General features: G+C 46.0%; 1 protein-coding gene across 1 annotated transcript in view; it reads left to right on the top strand.

Annotated features, from left to right (window-relative positions):
- Nucleotides 1-27,018, top strand: part of COG6 (component of oligomeric golgi complex 6) — a 585,234-nt gene that overhangs the window by 133,857 nt on the left and 424,359 nt on the right. The window contains exons 3-4 of the mRNA XM_086935060.1: nucleotides 3,023-3,094; nucleotides 9,021-9,079. Coding sequence (XP_086791186.1) covers nucleotides 3,023-3,094; nucleotides 9,021-9,079 — 131 coding nt within the window. The remainder of the gene's footprint in view (nucleotides 1-3,022; nucleotides 3,095-9,020; nucleotides 9,080-27,018) is intronic.

Raw genomic sequence — 27,018 nt, 5'->3', positions numbered from 1 at the left:
TTGAGATACATGTAGTAATGTAAAAAATCTGGCATGGATCCGGCCCTCCAGGACTGGTTTGGAGACCCCGGCCTAACCCTTTTCTAATAAGTACTGCCACTCCCCTGGTAGTAGTTCCTTGACTCCTACATCCCAAGAGATGCATACCCAGATCATTGAACCATTTTCTATTATTCCAACTCAGTTGTGTTTCTTGTAAACACAGAATGTCAATCTTCAGGCTTTGGATAATTTGAGCGCACATACCCCTTTTTTGCTTGTTGTTCAAACCACAGATGTTCCAGGAACAAATCTTTAATTTAGCCATTGACTATTTTATGTTGTTTTTTTTCCCCTTGTTCTCTCCACCTCTTATATATCTTAGTTTTGTTTGACAGCCCCCACCTTGAACTTATCTGAAAATAAAAAACAAACATGATTTCACCATCTAGCTTCCAATGGCAGTTTACAATAATCCTGTACTTGCTTGCCCCACCACCACACCCCTCTTAACCCCCCTTCCCACCCCCAACACCAACCCCACCCAAAGGAGGCAAAGGGACTGAACAGTCCCTGAAAATGATGGTCTGAGAAGCATAATGCGTCTCGCTGCGCATTCCCATCTGCAAAACAGTCATCTAATTAGAAAAAAAAAGGGCCTAACCACTGGAGAACAAAATGTTATACATCCTAACATCTCAATAAGCACAATAAGCCCCCAGTGGTTCAACCTAACAGTCAAAAATAAAGACAGCATAGATTTAAGTCAGCTCATCACATTTTGGATAGTAGGTCCTTTGCTACACTCTCTGTGGTTAGAAAATGGGTTCTTTCCTTAAATATAACCTTAAGTTTCGAAGGATTAAGAAGGAAGGCTTGGGTGCCTTTGGCCTGAAATGAAGGAATAAGTTGACGGAACTGCCAACGTTATTGAACAGTATAATGGCAGTAGTCAGGACGAACAAAGAAATCCAAGCCCTTCCCCCTTTGTTTACGATCAGGCCGGGCTAGGTCGTACAATGCTTCACGTGCCAGAAAATTATTCAGAGAGATCAAAATGGCTCTTGGTGGATTATTAGAAGCACCGCCAAGGTTTTTATTGCGGTGGAAAGGGTATCTGTGAGCTCTCAGAAGCTCCCGGTCCCACTGCCAATGGGTTAACTCCGGAAAAGCCTCGGTAAAGAGCTTGATAATAAACTGCCTGACATTGGATCCCTCATCTCCTTCGGGAATACCCAAAACAGGCAAGTTATTGCGCCTGGACCTATTCTCTAAATCAACCAGCTTCCAGTTGAAATCCTCCTTTATATTAGCAAGAGTGGTAAGCTGAGTGCTCTGTTGAGTTAAGACCTCTTCAATAGCAGAAATTCTCCCCTCAGCCTCCTGCACTCTAGCAGATGTTTCATTGCAGGTTTTTACCACTCGCCTTAGATTATTTTGAAGTTTGCGCACTGCTGCTTGCGTACGCAGGTTCTCAGCTCTGGTTTCTTCCCGATGTTGCACCATTACTTGATACAGCTTATCCAGTGTAGTCCCAGATGTCTGGGACCTCTGAGATGGATCGGCCAAGGTTGAAAAAGTGTTCTCAGAAGAGGTGGTGAGGGCAGGGGAACCCAAATTCTTGTCAGTTTCAGTTTCCAATTGAGGGGCAACACCCCCCTTAAGAACCGTGTTCTCCACACCCCCCACTCCATTCGAACAGGAGGAGAATTGGCATTGTCTAATCCGTCTTCAATAGAAGAGATGGATCTTTCTTGTACACCACCTGTTAAACTAGAGGTGCTAGCATCATCTCCCGACTCCGCACCCAAGCTTTCTGATTCTAGTGCGGTAGATAAATCCGACATCGAATAAAAGTTCCCGGCCGAATCAACTGATTGTGTGTCCCCTGTAATATCAACCTCCTCCTGAGGATTAGTATGACTATTGCTATCAGCAGTAATGTCTGAAGTCCCACCTCAAGGTTTTGGCCCATCTTGAGAATTTGGTCCATGAACAGGAAGGATATGGTCGGTGATATTCATTGCTGATTGAGTTGAATAAGTTCCGGTATCATCGAGAGGAGCTTCCATATTTACATTGCCACTAACAGCCTTCGTAAAGTTATCAGTAGGCTCAGATTCAGGATTCCTCAGTAATTCAACAGTAGTCTTCTCCTTCTCTCTATTTGAAGCCTTATTCCCCTTTTTAAACATGCCAGGTATTTTTTTGGGAAGTGTGCCACTACAACTCCCAGCATGCATTAGAACGGTTTCAGGCAAAGGTGTAACCGGAATTGTCACAGTATTATCCTCCTGCGCGGGTCCTAATTCAATATTTGCCACATTCTGAATAGTTCCAGGACTACCCGGCTTACCAATATCATTTGCTGCAGCGGTCACTGCCCGTGTTTCTCTCTGCATGATTACCCAGCCATGCTTAATTGAACTGGAAGAAAATGTATGTCTAAGAGAAAGGAATGTTTCATTTATGGTCAGTTGCTACTCTTAGTTCATAGTCTCTCTGTCATTGACTGACTGACTGGCACACACACCTCACCCACACACCACCACCTGCTCTAAATTCTTTCTTAACTCTGTCCTGAAATTCTCAATTGTGGGTGTAATTTATTGAGATTGTTTGGTGCACAGATTGACAGGATATTGTGGGGATTAGTGCATCAAATGTTTTGTATAAGCGGCTACTACACAGCCATTTGCTTTTATCTAACAGCTAATGTGAAGCAGTTTCTTATTCTGCTACAATGTAAAGCCATTTTACACAAGCAACAATTGCAGAAGGTCTAAGGTCAAATACGTCTCCACAAAATAACTTTTAAGGACATGTGAATGAATTATAATGATGCATTCAAAGAAAGAACATATGGTGCATAAACAGAAGTGAATGCAAAAATGTGTTATGCAATTAGATGAAGGAAACAGCAGAATCACTGGCTGGTGTAATATTATTTCCTCATCTAAGAGTTGCAGGTGGTCACCTACCCTAGTTATGTTCTCAGTGCAAACAGATAAGTAATAATATCTTCCTCTTCTTCATTCACCAGGAACTGGAAAGCATACATGAAGATGTACAAGTGATGAGCACTTGTTGTGAGGACATGACCGGTCGGTTGAAGGTAGGAATTAGTATAATCCAGCCTTTTCCCAGTTTATTTTTGAATTATAAAGATTGCAGAATCTCATTGCCAGTTGGTGAAGGAGAGTCCTGATTTTTTTTTAAACAAAAAAAGCAAATATTATGTGTCTCTCTTTTCGCTGATACACTCATCAGATAGGACATACATTAGATCACATCTGTGTTAGACATGATCTTATTAATATCTGCTCACGCTGGACCTGGGGAAAGTCATACGTTCAGGCCAACTGTGATGGAGCGTGGCTTGAATACAGGGACCAGACTAGTCCAGCTGAAGACTTGCCTTCTGAAAGCATGTATGAAGAGTTCATTTTGCAAACACGTGGGCCACGAGAAGGTCACTGCCAGCGTGAAAAGTAGGTTGAATGTTGTTTGGTTGCCAATGTCGCCCAAAGAGCCAGCCATCCCTGGAGCTTTGTGTTGGCGATCATTGCGGACTGTCGGTGCAAAGTGCAGGTCTGCCTTGCCGGTCGTCACGTACGATTGTTGTTGACTTGAAGAGCAAGTCCCGCTGGAGCTTCCCTTTAGCAGTCATTACAGGCTGTCGATACTCTGCTTAAAGTGGTCACTTTGTGGTCACGAGGAGCCTAACATTTCTGCATTTTCACCTTTCTTCAGGAGGAGTATGTACAGGCGCTAGCCAAGGGTCCAGGACCTCAGGGCACCTCTTGGTGAACATCTCTCACTCCAGCAGAGGACAACAACAGGAATCAGGCAGGTCCAGTTACTGCTGGTCAGCCGTGCTGTTGCAGAGAGGGGTCTGAAAGCTTGGTTTGTGTACCTGTAGCACACACAGGAGGTCAGCCAACTGATCCTTGGAGTCATTTTGCATAGCCTAGGTTTGAGGCAAGTAGGTCAGCAGGTCAGTGCCTCTTCTTCAGACAGCCAGGACAGTACTTCTTCTGAATTTTCAACAGGTTCAGGAATGTGCTGATGAGAGGTACTGAAGATGTCACATTTATACTAGGCCTGGGCGGTAAATTCTGTTCCGCTTGAGGAATATGCGGAATTTGGGTAATTTTGCGTTCCGCGGAGAATGCAGAATTACCAAAAATTCAACGATCCGTGGCTTTGCTGAATTTTTTGCTTTTTCGTGCTTTCAAAATGCGTGTTCATGAGATATTTCTCCCCGAGCATGCAAACCGCGTTCTCGAACATGAGAAAAGCATTGCTAATGGGCGGAACAAGCAATTCTGCTTGTTCACAGAACTTTTGCGTGCTTGTGGAGTTTTTTTACCGTTTCGCAGAGATTTGCGTAGCGCGCCTACGCAAATTCCGCCCACCCCTAATTTATACATGGTGCAAGCCCTTTTGTGTGAAAATTCTTGGCCTACCCTTAAAACTGTTTCTGGTTAGTTCTTTCCCTTCCTCTGGGTGTGGCCCCAAACTGTTCAGGGTGACAAAGGCATGGGCAGGCCTGGTGCCTGGTTCCTTTGTCTATTGTGCAAGCAGGGTCCTTTGAAGTTCAACCAGGGTAGAGTACAGCCCCTCCCATCCATCCTGTCAGGAAGACCCTCTCCACTTACACCTAGGCTTCCTTCGTCTCACTGTCTGGAAGTAATATACAACCCACAACAGCAAAGCCATTCACAGTTAGGTGACCCAGGACACTGTCAGAAAGGCACAGTTGATTTGGAAAGTAAAATGCCAACTTTCTAAAACTGGCATTTTCCAAATTGTTAATTAAAATGCCACGTTAGCATCAAAGATTTAAAATTCGAATTCAAATGTAAACACCATATCTCTCTCTGCTCCCAATCTGAAGTTAGCACTTACTAAGTGTAATAAGATAACCCAGTGTTAGTCTATGGGAGAGATACCCTTATAGCAGTGAAAAATGATTTAGGAGTTTTCCACAGTCAGGACATGTAAAAGCTCAGTACAAATGTCCTGCTTTTTAAATGCCATTCACCCTGCCCCATGAACCTTTAGAACTTACCGTAGTGGTGACTTCTAAGTATTAAAAAGGAAGGCTTAGGCCTGTCAAAAGGTTTATTTTCCCAGATTTAAATGACTGTTAGAAAGTGCACTACAGGTTGTAGTGGCAGCCTTGATTCATGTTTTAAAGGTTACTTTAGTGGGTGGCTCAATGCTAGAGCCGCCTTGTTGCATTTAATTTACAGGCCCTAGGTACTTCTATTACCATATACTAGGGATTTATGAGTGGTACATTTAATTTAATCAGGCGTTGGCTAATGTTACCAGGTTTTCAAGGGAGAGCACAAGCTCCTTACCGCTAGTTAGTTGGTAAAAAAGTACCAATGAGTCCTAAAGAGCTAAAAATGGGTTCTGCAAAGGAAGGCAAATATTTGAGGTGACCCTGCATAAAAGCCACACTTCTCCAAAAGTGGAGAAGTGTGGCTCACTGGTTAGAGGAGGCAGACCCTGATGCAGAGGTCAGACCCGGGACCAGGGTTCAATTCCCGACGCGGCAGGGTCTTGAGCTCAAAATGTCCACCGACTTGATAATTCTTGCCTCGGTGCCTACTCGAATCATGGGTTCACACTCTGCAACTCTGGGCAATAGCTTGCTTAATCTCCACTACGGCCCCACCACGATGGGATGCCTGACCTTCACCTTGGGGATGCCCAGTAGGGGTTATCTCGCAGAGAAAGCCAGGACGGGTTCCCAAAGCAAGCGCTAAGAGACCTGACGGTGATTTGGCGCTATATAAATCGAAATTAACATAACATAACATAACAAAAGACCGGATCCGTCAGTCTTTATCTTGCAGGCCTCATTTTTTGGGGGCTAGTCCTTGCTCACACACTAATGTTCTCTATCTGGGAGTACTCTTTGATGCAAATTTGTCTTTTGACGCTCACATCTAGAAACTTACTTCCACTTGTTTCTGTATCATAAAAATACTAACAAAAATCTTCCACTCATTCCTGTAGCATACAGGGAACACTTGATTCAACTGCTGGTTATAAGCAGATTGGATTACTGTAATATCATGTTTGTAGGACTTCCCTTCTACCTGATTCGTAGACCACAACTCATCCAGAATTCAGCGGCTAGATTGGTATTGAGCATCCCTGAATATTCTAGCATCTGTGCACATCTCAACGTACCGCATTGACTCCCTATTCAAACAAGATGCCTGTTGCAGGCGCTCTGCTTCTGCCATAAGACAGTCCACTAGTCTACGTATAAGAATGATCAATCTTAGCATTTTAACTTAATATCACCCCTCAGACCTTTGTTTTACCTCCTACCTGGTCTCTGTTCTGAGCTGTCTCAGTTGTTACTGCATAGACGTGGAATGGCCTACTCCTGCACAGGGGTGCTTGAAAACAAGTAGAGAATCCTCCCCCTGTCACTATTAAAAGCAGCTGGGAGACTTGAGGTGATGGAGTAATGCCAGTCTGAGGCTGTGAAGGTTGTGGAGGGGGCTCTCTGCTGCTCCTGAGTGATCCCTTAGTGTCCTCCTCACACCATGGTGCTTCTGCCCTTCTGGGCTCGATGTGACCAATTCTCAAATTAGTGCCCATAGTCATTGTGGTACACAACTTCACCCCAGGGCTATTTTCTTTTATCTAGGCAGCTTAGTGCCTCAACAAATTGCTTTGATCTTTTTTTTTTTATTCTTTCCTTGCGCCCGTGGCCAATGGCCGTCGCAAGCTCTACCTCCATAGTGCTGCGCACATCCGTTGGCCGACGCAGCCCCGCCCACTCAGTGGAACACCCCGCACCGTGGCGCAATTGCCGCCGCGGTTAAGGCGTTAAATTTTGTCTTGCGCCTTTTCCCTTTCCCTTTTGATGCAGATGCCCGTACTCTCTCGAGCACCTGGGATGTGGGGCATTGACCCTCCCTAGGGAGTTCTCAAAGCTCAATGAGAGGAGTGCTGTGCATGCCTGGCCTCCCAGAGGGCCAACTTCTTTTCTGTGTTTTCTTTCTTTGCTCCTCTGGCAGGCCAGCAGAGTAATCAATGTGGCTCAGCACAGGTATGGAAAACCAGGAAACTAATTAGGAGCTGAGTCCGAGACATCGGACGAATCGCCTAATACCAGAATGAGTGCAGATATAACAAAAGTGACATTGAATCTGCACTTGGTGCATCATGCAATTCTCTCGGAATATCTGTGGCAAAGCAAATATAATTAATCAAGTTCACGCTTTTTTCAGTGAAGCACTATAAACTAACATTATAAATTCCCACCCACATGGTAAAGTCTACAACAGGTCAGTACCAATACCTGAACAGTACCTTCTGTAACAGTCTGTCTGGGCGCAGTTATCAGGCTGAGCTGGACAGTAGTCTCCCTCGGTCAGCCTACTGGCCTGTGTACACAGGTGTGCTTGCGTGTTCACATGCAGTCAACTCAGAGCCCCTTAACGTATCTGCACAGCAATGGACCTTGTTTCAAAAGCCGGAAACTGGCGGTTAGCACTCCCAATCCATTTAAAGAGAATATACTGCGGGTGAGAATCAGTGATATTCACACACCCCGAAAGTCCAAAAACCTGGTAGTCCTAAAGCAAAATACTCAGGGAGTCCCTGGGGTCCAGGAAATTGGTCAGAACCCATCTCCCTACATTAACCATTCCCTAAATGCTGTTCCAGTGGGAGGTCCGGTTTATAGAGTAGTGGGGTTACGGGCAACGGGACTGTGCTATCCCCTCTTCTAACAACTGTATTCCCAGAGTGCAATGTTGTGTTAATGGAGTTAGTGGAGTTTAACAGCATACAGTCGAGGGTAAACAGTGTATGGGGATCCTTGAATGTGTCCCTCGTAGTAGTGAAAAGTCCCAGTGCCCCATTGTACACAGGTAGTGCAAAGACCCATTGCCCCATTCTACATAGGTAGTGTAAAGACCCATTGCCCCATACTACACAGGTAGTATGCTTGACGTGAACGTTTCATCAAGCGCACTGCTAAAGAAAATCCTTCTGATGCAAACACCAGAATTATTTAAAACAAAATAAAAAAATAACGAAGAGAGATTCCTTTATGTCCTGAATTCGTTATTTTCTTTTTGTGACATGCTAAGTGGACAGCCTGTAGTATCCCTTTTAGATTAGAATTGTTATCTTTCTGTTGTGCATTCCATATTCTCTTTGTGGTGGTTGCTCAGATCTCCTGTGTATTTCTAACTGGTGGTTGTACAAGCTTTCCTCCTACGAATAAACTACCTTCTCACAGAAAGGAGTGTCTTCAAATTACTTCACAGCCCTCTGACATCACAGTACAAAAGTGAAAGCAAACAACGTCATTTGATTTTCCGTTTTTCAAAAATTATTCAATAATACATTTGTGGCAGGAATAATTGATGGCTTGTATATATTTAAAACAAACACGTATTTGAAAACACTTTTAAAGGATATCAACATTTTACACAGGTAGTGAAAAGACCCATTGCCCCATTCTTTTGATAGGTAGTGAAAAGACCCATTGCCCCATTCAACATAGGTAGTGTAAAGACCCATTGCCCCATTCAACATAGGTAGTGTAAAGACCCATTGCCCCATTCAACATAGGTAGTGTAAAGACCCATTGCCCCATTCAACATAGGTAGTGTAAAGACCCATTGCCCCATACTACACAGGTAGTATACTTGACGTGAACGTTTCCTCAAGCGCACTGCTAAAGAAAATCCTTCTGGTGCAAACACCAGAAGGATTAAAAAAAAAAAAAAAAAAATAACGGAGAGATTCTATCATGCTGTGTGAACAGCCCGTTGACATCACAGTACAAAAGTGAAAGCAGACAATGTCATTTGATTTTCCGTTTTGCAAAAAAAAATTCAATAATACATTTATGGCAGGAATAATTGTTGGCTTGTATATAATTAAAACAAACACGTATTTGAAAACACTTTTAACGGATATAACCATTTTTAAAACACTGGATGTTTTATACATGTTAAAACAAATGTAATGCTTTTCTTCTTCCCTTTTAGGCGGCAAAAGAGCAGACTCAAGATTTGATTATAAAAACAACAAAGCTTCAAGCTGAAAAGTATGTGCATCCATTTCATTTCAGTCTTGTGTTTGCATTTCGCCTGTAATTTATACTAGGCCTCATACTGTAAAATAACTCATGATGAAGTTACCTTACTACAGCTAGTAGTTGTTAGTGTGTAAAAGTGAATGAAAAAAAAAACTACATGGATAGTTTCTGTCAAAACAGCAAATGTATTGTTCTCTCAACAGAAAATAAGCTCTCATGCTATGAACTTGTTTTCCTCCCACCATCAGTTTTTCCTCCGTTATCTTCTGCAGAGTAATAAGTTCCAAAAACCGATTTTGATAATAAGCTAAACAAGCACCTCTCATCCCGAATTCTCCAGTTACCTCCCTCCCTCCTTGATTACAATAGATGGCCTCCTTTCCATATGTGTTGAAATATTCCCTCCTCCACAATTTTTGTATTGTACTTTTGCAAATCCCCAAACTTGCTATACTGAGCAAACCGAAGCATACCTTCCATTATTTTGTCTGTAGTCAAAGGGCAGGAAGAAGCATTGACATTTTTTGTCGGGTGGTGTGTGGAAAAGTTGGTTTGGGTATTTCCAGGACAACCAGAAGCTTCTGGGTCCCAACGTTATCAACCGGAGTATTTCACCAGTGGTGTCCTAAGAACTCAATACCATAGACAATCAAGCTGGGGACTAAGGATACCTTTTAGCATTAGACTCTCATGGTAGTGAGCCGGACCAGGGCCATCAAAGGGGGGGCGAAGGGGGAATTATGCCCAAGCCACACACTTTCCAGCCCCCTGAGCTCCTTTAGCAAAATGTATTGATAGATTTTTAATAGAAACTTAGCCTGTCATCTTCTACAATAATGAGACTCCTTATGTGGCCATACTACTAGATGGCACCTAGTGCCATGCTTTTTCTGAGTACATTTTGTTTTCACTACATAGAAATAGGTACTTATGGAACCTGGCAAAAATGGATGAAGTTTCAGATAGCCCTGCATTAACGTTTGGCTCTAGGTCTTGCAAAACGTCTGGCAAGTCTGAGGCTTTGCAAGGCTGATGGCTCAATACCATTTTATCACAAAGCTTATAGTTGGTAAGATGCCCCTAGGGGATCCCACGGCACAGCAGAGTGTGCCGTGTTGTGTCTGTATACTTCAAAGAGACAGAACAGGGTCGGTGCAAGAACACAGCCCTGCCTTACCCCTCTGCCAACGGGAAATCTTTTGGAAAGGCAGCCCATCCTCCCGCACCTTACCTGTGCATAGTTGTGCGTATGTAAGCGGATGATAATATCTAAGAGATCTGGGGGGATACCAAGATTAGCAAGTACCGTCCAGAGTTTGCTTCGCGGGACCAGATCAAATGCTGCACGAAGGTCGACAAAGACGGTATATAGTGTTTCCCCCTCTACCCGAACTGTCTTCCAAAAGAGAAGGGCCAGCCGGAAAAGTTGGTCCGTGGTTGACACCTTGCTCCTGAATCGCGCCTGAAATGTGCTTAAGATTAAATGATCCGTCATCCATTCCTGGAGGCGGTCAAGAATCAGCCTCGCAAAAAGTTTTTGCGAAACATCAATGAGGCTGATAGCCCTATAGTTGGCTGGGAGCAGAGGAGAGCCCTTCTTGAAGATAGGTACAATCTCTACTCCCAGCCAAGTACTGGGGACCGCCATTCCCGCGAGGACTGCGTTAAACAATAACAGCAAATAGGGAGCCCAAACCCCAGGCTGGTGCTTAAATAAATCACCCGGGATTTTGTCTAATCCTGGGGCTTTTCCTGATGGTAATTTGGAAATTGCCTTGGAAACCTCCTCCAAAGAGAATTGCAAAGAGTCAGCGCCCTCATAGGGCAAAGATTGCACTATTGGCTCACCCGTGGGAAGAGAATATTCTAACGAAGAGCCGGCTCGGGGCTTCGACAGACCCTGGTCAACCTCTTCGTAGAGACAGCGAAAATGATCTTCCCACACCGAAGCCGCTATGTTGGCCTCAACAGCTTGAGTCAGCTCGGCAGATCCTGTTCTCACAATCTGCCAAAATTTACGAGCGCCTCTAACCTGCAAAGAGGCCAGCATATTTTCCCAATTGGAGTGATCCCAATCCGCCTTTGCATGATGAATGACTTGCTTCAGCTCCACCCTCCCTTTTTTAATTGCCTCTGTGTCTCTAGGGTGCTTCAACGCAGCGAGCAGTTTGGCCTTTGCCTTCCTACAGGCTGAGTTAAACCATGAAGGTCTTTGGACTCTGCGGGACCCTTTCCTTAAAACTGGGTTCAAAAGTTCCGCAAGAGTAGCCACCAAGTCGGAATGGAGGGTGCCCAACTTAGGGAAAAGATCTTCTGGAATGGTTTGATCGATAACCATCCCTACGGATTCTAATATGGGAAGAATCCGGGCATACAGCTCAGAGATGGAGGCAGGATTATCCAGGAGCTTGGTCCATCGGACTCTGCGCCTGTCGTTGGTTAAAATTAAATTATGATCAGGGGCAGCCTCATCCAGCTGGTCATCCTTGGAGCCACAGAATGAAACCAGCAAGAGAGTCAGCATATTATGATCGCTATCGGTTCTTTGTTCTACCTCAAAGTCCAGGACCTTATTCCAGTCCACAGTCTGGACCAAGATGTAATCCAAATGGGACTCCTGCCCCGGTTTGTTGAAAGTAGATTTTGGGGGGATATCGCTCCCAAATCTACCATTGCAGGCCCTCAGAGAATTGTTAAGGGTAAGTGTTAAGATTTGTGTTGCGAGGGGAGTCCATGGTTTAGCAGGAGGGCCTACTAGTTGCGGTATTCCCCACTGTTCATCCTCCTCCAGCAATGCTCCCTCCATTGTCAAAGATAACGGCTCGAACTGACAATTAAAATCGCCCCCCACCAAGATCACAGCACCCTTGGGTAATTTAGGAAGAAATATAGAAAGCTCCTCAAAGGTGGGTGATGGCCTGATTATACCCACTGGTCGCGAATATACATTTATCAGGTTGAGTTGTGAGTGGTTCGGCCAATCCAACATTACGCACTGGACATCCCGTGAGTTGGTGTTAAGGGCGCTGGCCTTGCAACCCAAATGTGCTGCCACCCAAATGCAAAGGCCCCCCGAGGGCCGTCCTCTCCCCTCCCATTTAGCTGGGATTGAGAAGCTCGCATAGCCTCAGCGCCATTTATCCTCCTGTGCCCAAGTCTCCTGAAACATACATACATCTTGGGTATCATAAACGTTAAGCGGAGAGTGGGGCTGAAGGCTCATTTGAAGCGTTTAGAAACAAACAAAAAGAGGCATTTCCACTTTTGAAAGGACCTTGAGTGGGTTTGGGGGTTCTCTTAGGTCAGCCTGTCCACCCTGCCTCTCCCACTCACGGAACTAGGCCTGCTTATGAAAATGAGAAATCAGTGGCTTTCAAAAGCGCATTTAAACCGTGAAGTAAATAAAACCCATAAGGGCTCAATTTGTCAAAAAAAGAATTGTGCCAGGGCTCTTGTTAGAAGGCGCCTGCAGTTCCACCCCACATTGACCCTGCCATGCTGCCGATGATAGTAACAACGTATCTTCTACCCACCACACTCCTACAACTGTGAGAATTTGGATATTTCAGACCCCCAAAGTTATAACAATGGCTTGAGCGGCAGGTAATAGCCGTTTTAATGTATATTGAATGAATAATTAACTGTTGTTGAGGTACTCTCCAGGCTAACCAGAAAGCACCACCTTGTGGCAGACTGTCACAAGCACTGGTGTTGACAAGTGCGGAACCCAGCACTGGAAACCACTGGATCAAATTAAGCACTGTATCAAGTACACTGACAGTTTCTTTAATAATTAATAATTGTGTTCCTGTTGCAGGTATATGGTCCAAAGTAGCAGTGGATTACAGGGTTAAGGTAGTTCATCAGTCTCTCAAGATTCGCTGTGAGACCCAATCCAAACAAGAAAACCCCCACCCCTTTACAACTCTTCATTTTTTAGGGGGAAAGTGCATTGAGCACATTGGGCCTGATTACCCAAATCATTCAGAGAATTATCGTGGGGGATTAGATGGAGGGAATTACATTGCCCAATCACAAGTTATGTCTTATATTAAAGCGTCAGCAGTTCACCAGACCCTGAAGGTGCTAGAAGAAGTTCATCGCTACCTGGACACATGGAACTCGTCTTCTTCTTCTGAGCTTCTTTTTGTTCTTCGATCCAATCATTTTAAATTGATTTGTAGACATGGAGGTATCATATTAACATCGTTTTATTGATTGTTTTCTAGTCTTTACCAACTGGTGAGAATAGATGCATCCAAATAATTTCACTCCCCATGACCTTTTATGTTCCCCAATTTTCGATCCTATTAGTAAATATTGTTTCTTGATGTAGGTGCGAAAAGGAGACAATGTTGTTTCAAAATTCAGGACCCTATCCCTGAGAAATGCTGGAAGTGCTTTCATTGCATGTATTGATCAGACCCTGGACCACCATTTTGTATCGAAGGTGTGGTTGGGGACAGTGGCCTAGCTAGGCCTTGGGCCGCCCATGGCAGCCCCTTCGTTTGCTGCCCTCAGCATGCTAATAAAAGAGGGGGTAGGGGCGCGCTGGCGATTCATGCAGCCATGATGGCAGTTGGTAACAGAGAGGGGAGGTGGGACCGCCCCCGAAACTCGTGCCACCTGCAGACAGAGGCTCGGCTCATAATTAATGTGAAGGTGGGTGAGTAAGTGAAGGAATTGGTAAATGGCTGGATGGATTAGAGAAAGAATGAATGGGGGAAAGGGTGAATGGGTGGATGGATGGGTAATGAGAGGATGGATGAGTGAGTGGAAGTATGGCAAATAGATGGATATATGGGTGGAAGGGTAGATGGGTAGATGGATGGGTATAAGGGTGGATGGATGAGTGAAAGGATGGATGGATGCATGAAATAGTGGATGATGGGCTAGTGAATGGGTGGATGGATGACAGAAATGATGGATGGATTGATGAATTGATAAGTGAAAGGGTGGATGGATGGATGGATGGATGGATGGATGGATGAGTGAAAAGGTGGATATAAGGATGGATAGATTATTGAAAGGGTGGATGGATGAGAGTAAGGATGGATGGATGAGTGAAAGGATGTATGAGTGATAGGGCCAATGGATGGATTCATGAGTGGATGAGTAAATGGATGAGCGGGTGGATGGGTGGCTAAGTGAAAGGGGAATGGAGAGAGAACGGGAGAATGGATGGATGAGTAAAAGCATGGATGAATGATTGCCAGAATGGATGGGTGAATGGGTGCATGGATGAGTGAAAAGAAGAATGTAAAGATGGATGAGTGAAAGAATGTACACATAAGTGAAAGGGAGGGTGGAGAGCTGGAAGAAAGAAAGGCTTAGTGAAAGTTTGAATGGGTGGACGGATGAGTAAGTGAAAGGATGGCTGGATGGGTGAAAGGGTAAATGGTTGGATGGATGAGTGAATGGATGGAAGGGTAGCATGGATGGGTGAGTAAAAGGATGGCTTGTGTGAAAGGGTAAATGGATGGATGGATGGGTGGAAGAGTGGATGGATGAGTGAAAGGATGGATTTGGTGAAAGGGTGTATGGATGATGGATGGATGAGTGAAATAATGGATGGAAGGATAGATGATGAATAGGTTTGCAAATGGTTGAATATGTTTGGATATGGATGGGTACACAGATGGAAGGACAGAATGAATGGTGAAACACTGAATGATGGATGAAAGAATGAATAGGTAACAGAATGTACATTTGAAATGTGGATATCAGGGGTTTGATGGAAGGATGAATGGCTAGATCCTTGGACAAGAGAGCTCTTCTGGGGAGGGTTGTGATGACTTAATTTGCTTTCTTGGTGCCATAAGAGCTTTAGTTCAAGTTGGGAGGTATTTACATTTTATGGCTACTCCCTTTCCTATGTGTTACTATTCTGTATTTGATGTGTGCTTGCGTGTGGGATCTATACATCATGCATATGACATTTTGAGTGACACCCAACTGCTACTTGAATGTTACACTTGTAATTGTAAATGTTTGCTTGTTTTGTTTTAGGTGTAATGTTTTAGGGAGAGCATCAAAGTGCCATGAGCTGTGCTTGAGATGTATATTGTGTTTGTAGCAATAGCAAGGCGTCAAAAATAAACTATGTGATAGTGTATTGACAGTGCCTTCTTTAAGAAAGCTGCAGAAAAAAGCTCCTTTGTGACTTCTGTCAGCTAGTGCAACTCTCAGCCAAGCCACCATAAGCAAACTCGGATTCCATATTTTAAGTTCCACTTGCTGAAACACTCATAATGTGTTCCCTATAATGAGTTCATCAAAGCAGTCCTCCCTTTAGTTCACCTATGCGTGCCGCTTTACATCTCACAATGCCAGTCAGATATGAGATGCTAGTAACAAAGTCTATCTGATCAGATCTTCCTGACCGCTTCTCTCAGCAAACATGCCTGCATAGGACCAGGAGTTGTAAACAAAATATCAGACTGGACAACTCAGTGCAATAACCATATAAATAGATTATTATCATATGAAATAACACAAAAAGACCTGCACAGTTGCTCAAAGCTGCGATCATACCGAAAAACCGTGAAGTGCACGATTGCCTCAACCTAATATAATCTTTTTTTGACTTGTACTTAAGTTGTTGTCTATTTACATACTTTCATACTTTTGTGCAACTTCCTCGGTTTGTAAAACCTGCCTTTTGTCCCAAAGTTTTGTCCTGAATTTTGAACCTTTGTCCTGACCGTACTGACTTTGCACCCATGCCAGTTGGTCACTCTATGGTCCCACTGCTGCTGCACCTGCTTTCCGGGGCGGCAATTGATGCTGTTTAGCCGCCTGGATCCTCCTGTAGCTAGGGGAAGACAGCAATGGCCTGGGCCCATGACCATCGAGCAACTTGCGCGGGCCAATAGACTGGGGCAGAGAAGGCCTGAAAAGGGCTGGACAGCTTCTTCAGCCCAGATACAGCCTTCGAGGGCGCGGCACCCTAAGACTTTGCCACCAGGCGTCTGACCTGGCCCATTCAGCCGTAGAGGTGCTGCTGGGCTTCCGGCAGCCTACGAGCCCATCCACAGGGGCGGAGACGGACGCCTGCGTCCTGCATCCTCTACTTTTGCTGCTGTCTGCCTGCTGGAGTTGAGAGGGCACATACTTTCTTCCGCTGGCCTGAGGGCCATCTCACTTCCGCCCCCCTACTCAGCTGACTAGGTCTAGCAGAGCAATGGGACCCTTCTCCTCCCCACATCGGATTGTAGTGCAGTGGATGCAGTAACCCGTCTTATTTTCTTGCACATGTGCTTGTTTTGCTTGTTTGCCCACCCCTGAGACAATCGAGGAACCCTTGTAGCCACGAGGCGCACCTACAGAGTCTGTACGTCGGGTCTACCTGATCTACGCCCAGAGGGGGGGGCGGGGGGGGCACATCACTGCTGCTGACCAAGGGGTGCGCCTGCCCCCCTCCCTTCTTCAGGACATGCTCAGGGGCCCTCTCCTGGCTGCCCTACCTTGGTTTTCAGTACCATCATCCCTCCCAGACCAGGTCTTGATTGTCTGCTGGAGCCCTGCCCACCCCTCTCGCACCTATATGGTGCTGCTTCTAGACCACTCCGGATCACTCTGCTCACCCGTCCAACATGTCAAAGTCTACCAGCTAGCTCCTTTTCACCGAGGTGGTGACGAGGAAGCAATCTAAGTCTGAGAAGAATGCAGACCCCTTGTCAGACTCCACGTAGGATGTCATCCTGTGGCAGCTTGAAACATAAAGTCCACGCACTCGGAGGAGGACGGAAAATACCTCAAAGACCTCGGCGGAAACACAGAGCATTCAGCAGGCCATTGCCTCTTTTAATGCCAAGTTGACTATGGCTGAATCCCACCTAGATCAGATCTATGAGAAGACTGCGACCTCCATTGACGGCGAACAGGATCATTGCACCTTCAGCAGAAAATTATGGAGTTGGAAGACCGTTCCCGCAGGGAGAACTTAAGATCTTAGGGGTGACAAAAAATCTAGAGGGGGATGACATCATTAGCTTTCTGGCCTGCTTCCTGTCTGACCTTACCGGCCTGTCCTTCAGTCCTCCCCTGGATTTTCAAAGAGCAAACAGGCTTGGCCTACGTCGCCCTCCCACCCCAGGAAGGCCTGAGGTAGATCAATGTCTACTTCTTGTGTTTTAGCAGGCCATACAAGTGATTCAGGCTGCAAACAAGCATGGTTCTTTTCTTCATGTCCCAAGACTTTCCCCCGCAAAACTCAGGCCTACTGTAGGTGCTTTCTTCAAATACGACCTTGCCTTCGGCAACTTGGCATTCAATATTGCCTTCTGGATCCAGCAGTCATGCTGATTACCCATGTCAACAAACAATGGAATTCCTTGGCCCTGGCAAGCTGGAGAGGTATCTGGAGGCAGTCATGTCTACCAACATGAACCAGGGTTCCCCTGCAGACTCTTCCGACACCCCACCACCACTACCATTCAGGCCCTTGGACCCATCGCGGTCCCCAACGTCTAGATAAGATCCCAGACTATGGTCGTGGGCCCGAAGGCACGTCCTCCCCGTAATGACAAACACTCCCTGGCCCCCCTGAAGCCTGCTGCGCCCCCCCCCCCCCCCCCCCAGATGACACCTCTTGCTTCTGAGCCCCTGTGGGTCAGATCAGTTTACTTTACACCTCGACACACCACCTCCACTACAACGTACACCCCGATGATCGAGGGTCCCCGCATCTGCCTCCTGGTCGTCCACTGCTAATTCTCTCCTACTTCTTTAGGGATCCCACACCTTTGGCCTTGCACATAGAAGCCCCCGCTCACAAAATACACCTACTATTCAGGGGGTGGGGGTCTGGGTCGTGCGCCACAGGGTCCTGGCCTTCCCACCAGCCTGTTCAAAGTTAGTTGTCCACCCGTAGTACCTCTTTTCTCTATCTGCCCCCTCCCATTTCCCTAATGCCCTTCGCTTAGTTCACCGCCCTCTTTCGCCCCATCCTACCTTTTAGACACTGCCTATGGGGGTTCATAGCCTCGCCCCATCACCTGACTGTGATTTCATTGAACTTGAATGGTCTCAAGCATTACATGAAACACCAGAAAATTACTAGCTATTCCCGCTCCCTGCAGCTGGGGGCATTGCTCTTCTGCAACATACACACATATCAGATTACGAGAGTAAGAAGCTCTGCCAGTACTGGGTGGGCCGAGAGAGGGGAAGGGCCCATCTGCCAATATCTGTCGCAAAGGCGGAGTTGCCATCTTGCTGGCTAAGGATCTTCCGGCCAAGACCTTCTGAACTTGGTGAGACCCGCACAGTCACTTTGTCCTTATGAAGGTCTCTGTCTGTGATCATGTCCTTCTCATTGGCTCCAGTTACCCTCAATCCAGTTCAAGAAATCGACCTATGCTGCGCTGAATGGGAATCTTCGACAGCATCCCAGAAACTAAATTTCTCTTTTTGGAGAGGGGGTGGGGGGAGGACGACTGGAATGGATCTCTTCCTAGACAAGTCTTACCTACCCCTATACCACAATACTGCAGAGATAGGCCTCCTTGGTGACCTAATGTCTGATTTCTTCTTAATGGACCAATGTTGGCTATTCCATCTCACTGAAAGGGACTACACCTACACGTCCGGAGTGCATGGCACCTGGGTTACAATAGACTTCGTCCTCGTTGGCGCTGCTCCAGTCGCCCTCCTGCAGAAGGCTGCGATAGTCCGCTCTGGGGTTTCAGATCATGATGTGATCCAGCTCCTCTTTGACCTAGGATCTATGTAATTGACTCTGGTTTTATTGCACCTTTGTAACAGCAGTGGTTTTGAGCAAAAGGAAAATGTAAGGACCTGGGGGATCAAACATCACTCCAACAGTAATATCCAACACACCTTCCATCACAAACTCTCTGCGTCAGTGATATGTGTCCTAAATTCAGAAATTGGTCATGTGGAGGAAAAAATAGAGGCTGTAAGGCGATGTTCTTTGTCCTTGCCCACTGCCCAAAACCCATTAGTTCAGATGGACTGTCATAGTGTGATGCTCTTGACCAGTGATTCTTTGACGGCTCGCAGAAAACTGGAAGCAGCACCTTGTGAGAACCCGGTTTATGATGTTAGGTCTAGCATGGCCCACAAGGGCAGTGACCTCATGACTTGTGGTACACCGGAAGGGCCTGGTGAGGTTATGGATCCCACCGCAAATCTATCCACAGGTACTATTGACCTTTCCTCACATTCAGACTCACCACTGCCAAAAAAGGGTAGGCTTAATAAGCAGTTGCCACCAAAGAGGATGTCATCACCAGTCCCTGAAAATGGGTGGGTTCAGTGACCTCCCGCCCAGTGTTGGTCCTCAAGGAGGAACAGTGAACCAATTAGGCGTATTGGTAAATACTCACAGTGGCAATCTATTCTTCAGACTGGTGGCATTAGTGCATGCTTTAAAAGAGGACCTGTTAGCTAAAAATCGACCAGGGGCTGGAGAAAATGTAGCCTCTCATGGTCAGATTTCACATAACCTAATTGGGAAGCCTCACATGAAGAACAACCAATTGGCCTGGGGCATCTCTTCATCCAAGGCACCTGGGGTTCCACCCTTCCGACCTATCCATGGCCAAGTGCAGTGTAAAGAGACGACTGTTAAATGACCTCTATCTGAAGCTCCTAGTAGCAACTATACTGGGACTCAATCAAAAGTAGTCTGACCTGAAATTGCTGAGGTTTTTCCTGAAAGACCGACAAATGATCCCCCCCATCAGTCACATTTACACCTGCCTCCTGATTCAACACCCTATGTTGTCATTTTGGACTGTGTTCCCATTTTTCATACTGAAAGGAAATAATCAGAGGAGGACTTGAGACATAAAGTCTTGCACTGGTTCAGTTCTACTGCTGAGGTGGTGGCAGGCCTTTCACAAGAGATCTGAACAGTGAGAAGACTGTTGGCCATCGCCCAATTTTATCCAACTGAGATTGTGTGGTTGTTCATTTTAGATCCCCTGGGGTGGTGAGGAACCTCTTAACTGCATTAAGACATCTGGCTGATTCTTCCTGCCGAGTGAGCGTGTCACCACTGGGTTATTTCTTTACCCCCCAGGGCTTTGCATGGAGGAACACCTGTCAACTACAAGGACTCTGTTACCCCGGGGGCCTGTGCGCACCCCCCTTGGTTACCACTTAATAACTGCTTTTCTGTTTTAAACACCTTGGAAGAGAATGATTGACTGCCACTGACCCACATGCAATCAGGTCCTTCTTTGAATCCCACAATATCAGACCCCGGCACAGCCACGGGGGAGTTCTGGTCTCCACAGAGACTCTAGATAGCCCAGAGAGTCTAGGATCACGTTCCATTGTCACGTGAATCAGATTCACCTTTCACTGTGTGGTCTTTGAATATTTCCGGGTTACTCACAAAATGAGGACTGGTTAAGTTTTGTTACAGATTTTGCGCTGATTTGCCTCCGGGAGTCTTGGAGCTTAAAGGACTTCCATATAAATGGATATCGTTCCTAATGTAATCCTGAAGTCTCTGCATCCTCAGGGAGGGCGATGGGTGGCTTGGCTGTCTTCACTTCTCTTAAATGTAATACGTTGAATGTCAACTCCTAATCTCTTCCCCGTGGTACCAATTGCTACTGCTTTCTGGCATGGGCACAGTGGATATCCTGAGTGTGAATTTCTATTACAATACATTTGACCAGTGAAACGCACAAGTTGCAGATATGTTGAATGAGCCGATTGTAAATGCAAGTACCTCCAGTTATCCACAGTGTATCCTTTGGGTAGGAGACTTTTATTTCCAAATGCAAGGAAAACCTGTTGATAAAGTATCGAGCTTCCTCTATCTGGGGATTCTTTTCGAGACACAACTAAAGTGGGGCTCTTTGTTAGCCCTGAGGGCGCAGCAAACAAATAAAGCAATCGTAGCACTTCTTTGCTTTGAGGCCAAATTTGGCCAGAAGCCTGTTGGGAAAATGATAGCCGTGTACAAAGCAAAATGTCTTTCAATCACCACTAACGGGTCTAGACTGTGGGGGTACTGCAACAGTTCCAATGTCCAAGTTGTAGAAACCAGTTTCCTTAGGAGGCCCCTGATGATCCCCCAAGGTTCTTCAACCTTCATTTGACACTCCGAGGTTGGCTTGAACTACATAGAAGTATGTATAGGCCTGGATCCCCTCTGGACAAAAAAATGGACGACACCTGAATTAGAATTCTCTAAACACATTCTTTAGGACTGCCTTGGAGAATACTGAAAACATTTTCTGGTTGTTAAACACACTCTTAGTGAATTGGGCCTTATGGGGTTCTTTGATGATCCCGCTCCTATCCCACCTTCAGCCAAAGCCCAAATAAAAATAGCATATTCTGAAAAGGTGCTGTCTAACCGCCGGCGACCATCTACCCAGCAACATTTCCTCAGTAATTATAATGTTGCTTTTTCAAGCCAAGAGATGCAATTTCATTTGTCGGTTATCTGAAACTCACATTATCTGTTTTTATTTAACTGGGTTTCGCTTAGATACTGTACATGTTCTAGTCGCCTTACCAATTCAAGATGGTAGGCTGGAAAATCTTCCTCCATGTCCCTATGATAATAACTTGAAACAATGCTCGTTGCAATGTTTAAACCCTTGTGCACTGAGGTTATATAGCCCTAGCTCAGACCAAGAAGGCTTTAGGTTTTTATACTCTCTTGAATCCCCTGAAATTTGTCTAGCCTTTGTGAGCTTTATAAGAGAGGCACTTTCTATCAGGGAGCGTTATGGATAATTGTTGTTCCCTGGAAGTTGATAAAACTGTTGTCTCATTGATGTAATTTTTTAATGTATGACGTTGCAACGTATATATTCACAATGCATACCATTACACAAAACTTTTACAACGCAAGATCCATTACAACGCATGCTATAACAACGCATGCCATTACTACGTAAGTATGGGTAAGTATTTTTTTAATTTTAATTAATGGGAATGTAATATTAGTGTAAATGTTCGATAGTGTAGGGTTTAAAATTACTATTCTAACTCCTGGGGGTGTTGTAGTAGTGTAAGTGTTGGATAGTGTAGGGGTTAAAATTTCTATTCTAACTCCAGGGGGGGGGTGTAATAGTAGGGTAAGTGTTGGATAGTGTAGGGGTTACAATTACTATTCTAACTCTAGGGGGGTGTAATAGTAGGGTAGATGTTGGATAGTGTAGGGGTTAAAATTACTATTCTAACTTCAGGGGGTGTAATAGTAGGGTAAGTGTTGGATAGTGTAGGGGTTAAAATTACTATTCGAACTCCAGGGAGGTGTAATGGTAGGGTAAGTGTTGGATAGTGTAGGGGTTAAAATTACTATTCTAACTCCAGGGGGTGTAATAGTAAGGTAAGTGTTGGATAGTGTAGGGGTTTAATTAAAATAAATTAAATTAACATTAAATCAAATTAAAATATATTACATTAAAATTAAATGTAATTAAATTAATAATAAATGTTGTAAGTAAATTAAATTTAAATGGAATCAATATTAAACAAATTAAATACTTACCCATACTTACGTTGTAATGGCATGTGTTGTAATAGCATCTGCGTTGTAATGGCATGCGTTGTAATAGCATGCGTTGTAATAGATCTTGCGTTGTAAAAGTTTTGTTGTAATGGTAGTGCGTTGTTGTGCCTGCGTTGTGATGGCTGTTTCCCGTAATTATTTAATTATGTACAAAACCTTTGCGATAATACCTTGTAACCATGCACAGTGCACTTTTTATTTTTCTGCATATTTTATGAAAAGTTAAGATCAACTTATTATTCCCCCCTCCTGAGATTGCATAGTCCCCTAGCCCATTCCAAGAAAGCACTTGGCCTTTATACTCTCCCAAATTCTCTGAAACTTGTCAAGCTAAGGTGAGCTTGAGAAGAGCTGCATCTTCTATCAGCAAGAGTTATGGATAATTGTTGTTCTTGGGATGAGCATAAAATCGCTGTTTTACTGATGTATCTTTTTGTGCGATGTACGAACCTTTGTATTTTTCTGCGTGATTTTATGATTTTTATAAATCGAATAAAGTGTTATGACTGATTGAGTGTGAGAGTATGCTAGAGAGTGTGAGGGATTGAGCAACGTTGTGAGTGTAACTGTGAATGAGTAACAGTGAGTGCAAAGCATATACACCTTGTTAATGCCAAAAATTACAGCACTGGCATATTGCATACAATTTTTGGCATTAGGGACATTCATGACACTTGGGGAACCCATGACAACATTTTGTTCCTGGCACAATGGAGGCAATTCTTGACATATAGGGGCACCCAGAGCAAATTTTGAGAAAATGAGGTTCGCTTTCATGTTCTCTGCACACCATAAAAGGACTTGAATATTTAATGAGAGCCCTTTCAGAGCCTGTGGCTTTTTTTTGTAAATGTATTTGAAAATTGTGCCTTAATTCATCGTATGACCCAATTTGTTTCTAAATGTTCTCGTCGAAGAATCCCCTTGAGCCATTGTAGAGGAGCTATGGGTCACTCGCTTCACTTGTTCGCCACAGATCAGTTCAAGTATTTCTCTCCACCACTTTCAAAGACTGTTAGACCTGGCACCTTGGCGTGAGTCTCCCTTCCACTTTTTGCTGATGTGCCTCCGATGTTTTGCTGGTTTTCCGATACTCAGGGCACTGCGCCACGGCTGATCCGTGCCGCAGTGCAAGTGCTCCCTACTGTAAATTGTACATACGATTGGTATTCCTGATTGGTGCATTGGATTTGCTGTCAGTCCCTAGTAAAGTGCACGAGAGAGTGCCGGGGCTTGTAGATGCCAATACTGCTGGTGGGCCTGCAGCGCTGGTTGCGCCACCCACCGAAGCAGCCGTAAAGATGTGTCTGGGAACTGCGACCGCAGAACCCGCGTGCGGTCTCGTACTGTCACGCTAGCTGGGCAAGTGTCCCCACTTGCCAGCACCGACCCTTCCCTTGACTACATATTAGTCACCCCTATGGTAGGCCTGCGGGCAGGGATGCGTTGTAGGTGTAAGGTAGGACAAGCCCTGATGTGCGTGGCATGTCCTGGTAGTGACTTACAACGAAGACCGTATTTCACTACTGAAGGCTACCTGCTCCGTTAGGCCAGACTGAGCTGCGAGGATTATTACACCCTATAATCCCCGCAGGCTCAAGGAGCATGGTAGTGAGTCATGTTTAGTATGCCTGAACTCAGGATAATGAGATATTTCTTGTAGTCAAGTTTATTTCAGTATCCTGGGTTTGCAAATGCTACTTTTAGAAAGTTAGCATTTGCTTGCCTAACCATTTCATTTGCCTCTGCTGGTATGTGTATCCGACTGTCTGGGATGTGTGAGTGACAGGGCTGGAGGGATGACAGGTGGTGAATGCGCAGATTACACCTTAGTGGGAGGTAGGAGTGCCTCTTGACTCGAACTGTCACTGTACTCGGCCACCACAATGCTGGCTCCGCCCTCCTGGGGAGCGGCGGATGACTCTGCCGGCACCTGGCCCAGGAAGGGCGAAGCCCCCATCAACAAGGTACTCTGGCCACCCCTGTCCGGACAATGCTGGCTCCACCTCCTGTGGGGCGTCTGATGCGCCTGCCCCTCACACTGAAAGCAGGAGCCGGAGTACACCCGCCGGGGTACTCCAGAACTGAGAGTGGCTATGCAAAGGCCCCCCTGGCCTGCGAGAACAAAAGAATTGGCCTATAAAAGAAGGAGCCCTGCTCCTTGAAAGTTAGATCCGGTTTGGGCCACAGAAAGACTCTGCCCGACGAGAAGGACCGTGAGAGACAAGGAGGGGTGCTGACTCTTGCCTGTGTCTGGTGCCTTGCTGCTGAAGGAGAGACAAGGGAAAAGACTACGAGAAGACTTTTGCTCTACTTTGTGCCAAACTCTGCTGAAGAGATCTCCAAGGGCTTGCCACTGAACTTGCCCCCTGACCAGCGTCCCAGGACCAGTGGACGCTACCCCCTTGGAAGAAAGCGACTGCGGGTGCTGACCATCGCCGCAGTATCGACAAAGAGGAATCTCCTCTAAGGCATCAACGTCATCCCGACCACCGTGACCGGGGCCCACAGCAACAGCGGGAGCAAAGCAAGGACCAGCCGCCGCTGGCCCGAACACCGTGACCGCAACTGCACCGGGAGCCCGAGAGCAAAGGGAAGGAAGACCCGTCCGGTCTGAGCTCTCGAGGAGACTGCACAGCGAGCAGTCACTCACCTGCAAGGACGGGCAGTTGCCCTACGAGAATCCACAAGGTCGGTAGCCTGCCCGACAGCCCAGCTGTGAGCCCACAGCTGCACCGACATTTGGCTGGGTACGTCCTGCACTTGGGGACCGTACTGCCACTTGTCACCGCCGCACAGCCGCCGTCTCCAGGGTCGGAGCGGACGACGAGGAGAGGACCGTGCCGCCACAGAACATCGCTGCCCCGGACGACCAGTGACCTGCTCGGCCGAAGAGCCGCAACGATCAGCGACCCCGGGAAGGCAACGCGACGTGGGACAGATCCCCTGGAAGCCGCCGGCTCCACAAAGAACTTTGGTTAACACCGGCCTACGGGCCTCAAGAGAACTGCTATAAGAACTGTGGTAACCTGAATCAAGTAATCTGCAACCGTTTTCATAAAGTATATCGACTGTATTCACAAGCCTGCTTAAAATCTATATAAAGATATATATTTTTACAGAATACAGTCTGGTCTCGTTGTGTGGTGGGTTGGTTGTAAAGGTGTACTGTTGCAAGTGTTTAACCCTATGCGCCCCAAAGATTAGCCTACGACTGCTTAAGCCACACTACCTAGAGGGTAAGCAGAGGTTGTCTGGAAGGTAACCCTCAGCCCTGACGAGGAAGAGAGAGTCCCTGCTTGTCGCTAGTGTTGCACTGCGCCAACTAGAGCCTCCCCCTTCCTACATTGGACGCAGCGGTGAGGATTTCGAATTTACACTTGCGATATCTATACCTGAGCTTCTGACCACTACACAAGGATTACGGTCCAGATACTTAGCCGCAGACTCTGCTTTTTGAATTTTGCTGAAAGAAGATTCCGAGTGCAGAAGCCATGCCGGGCACAAAGAGCCTGGATGGAGCAGAGTCCACGACCTCCGAGGTGTTGGAGGTAGAGTGGGACGCCGCAAAGCTGGACAAATACTCAAAGATGGAACTGAAGTTTTTCTGTAGGAAACTCAAAGTTCCGCACGCTGGCTGCAAGAACAAGCCGGAGCTCTACAAGGCCCTGAAAGCCTGGGTGGAGTCCCGAAAGACCCCGGACGAGCAAGACGTCCTCGCCGAGCAGAATGCAACGGAGGAGCAGAATGCGCTTGGGGATCTGATCGATCTCGAGCGGCAAGACAGCGAACACAGCTTGGGAAAAGGCCTGTCGCCAGAGGAGCTGGCGGACAGGAAGGAAACCTGGAATCACGAAAGAAAGTTAGCAGAATTGAAAATCCAGCTGGAGCTTGAAACGAGAAGAATGGCGCTGGAAGAGCGAAAGCACCAGATGGATTATGAAGTGAAAATGAGGGAGATAAGTCTCAAGGAGAGAGACTTGGATCGTCCTCCCTCTGGTGGCAGCACATCGCCAGTGCAGGTAGAGTCAAGAGTGCATATCCCGAAGGACGTAGTCAAGGAGTTCTTTAAGGGGGATGACATAGGACAATGGTTTAGGGCATACGAGGTAGCCATGTCCTCCCACCGGGTCCCTGACAAGGATTGGGGAGCGGGGTTGTGGGGAAGGTTCCTTAGCGAAGGGAGAGATACCTTGCTAGATTTGCCCGTTGAGAATCAGAGGTCCTATACCCACATGAAAGAAGCTTTGTTGAACAGGTACGGGCTTACCCCTGAAATGTATAGACAGAAGTTTAGGGGATGTACTAAGCGGCCTGGGAATACGTATGTGGAGTATGTGACTTACTTTTGCAGAGCACTGGATGGTTGGGTGAAAGGTAACAAAGTTAATGATTTTCAAGGTCTCTTTGATTTAATTGCATGGGAGCACTTGTCTGA

The sequence above is a fragment of the Lissotriton vulgaris genome, chromosome 8, assembly GCF_964263255.1.
Source record: "Lissotriton vulgaris chromosome 8, aLisVul1.2, whole genome shotgun sequence".
Taxonomy (NCBI): Eukaryota; Metazoa; Chordata; class Amphibia; order Caudata; family Salamandridae; genus Lissotriton; species Lissotriton vulgaris.
This window is presented reverse-complemented; position numbering and strand designations above follow the sequence as displayed.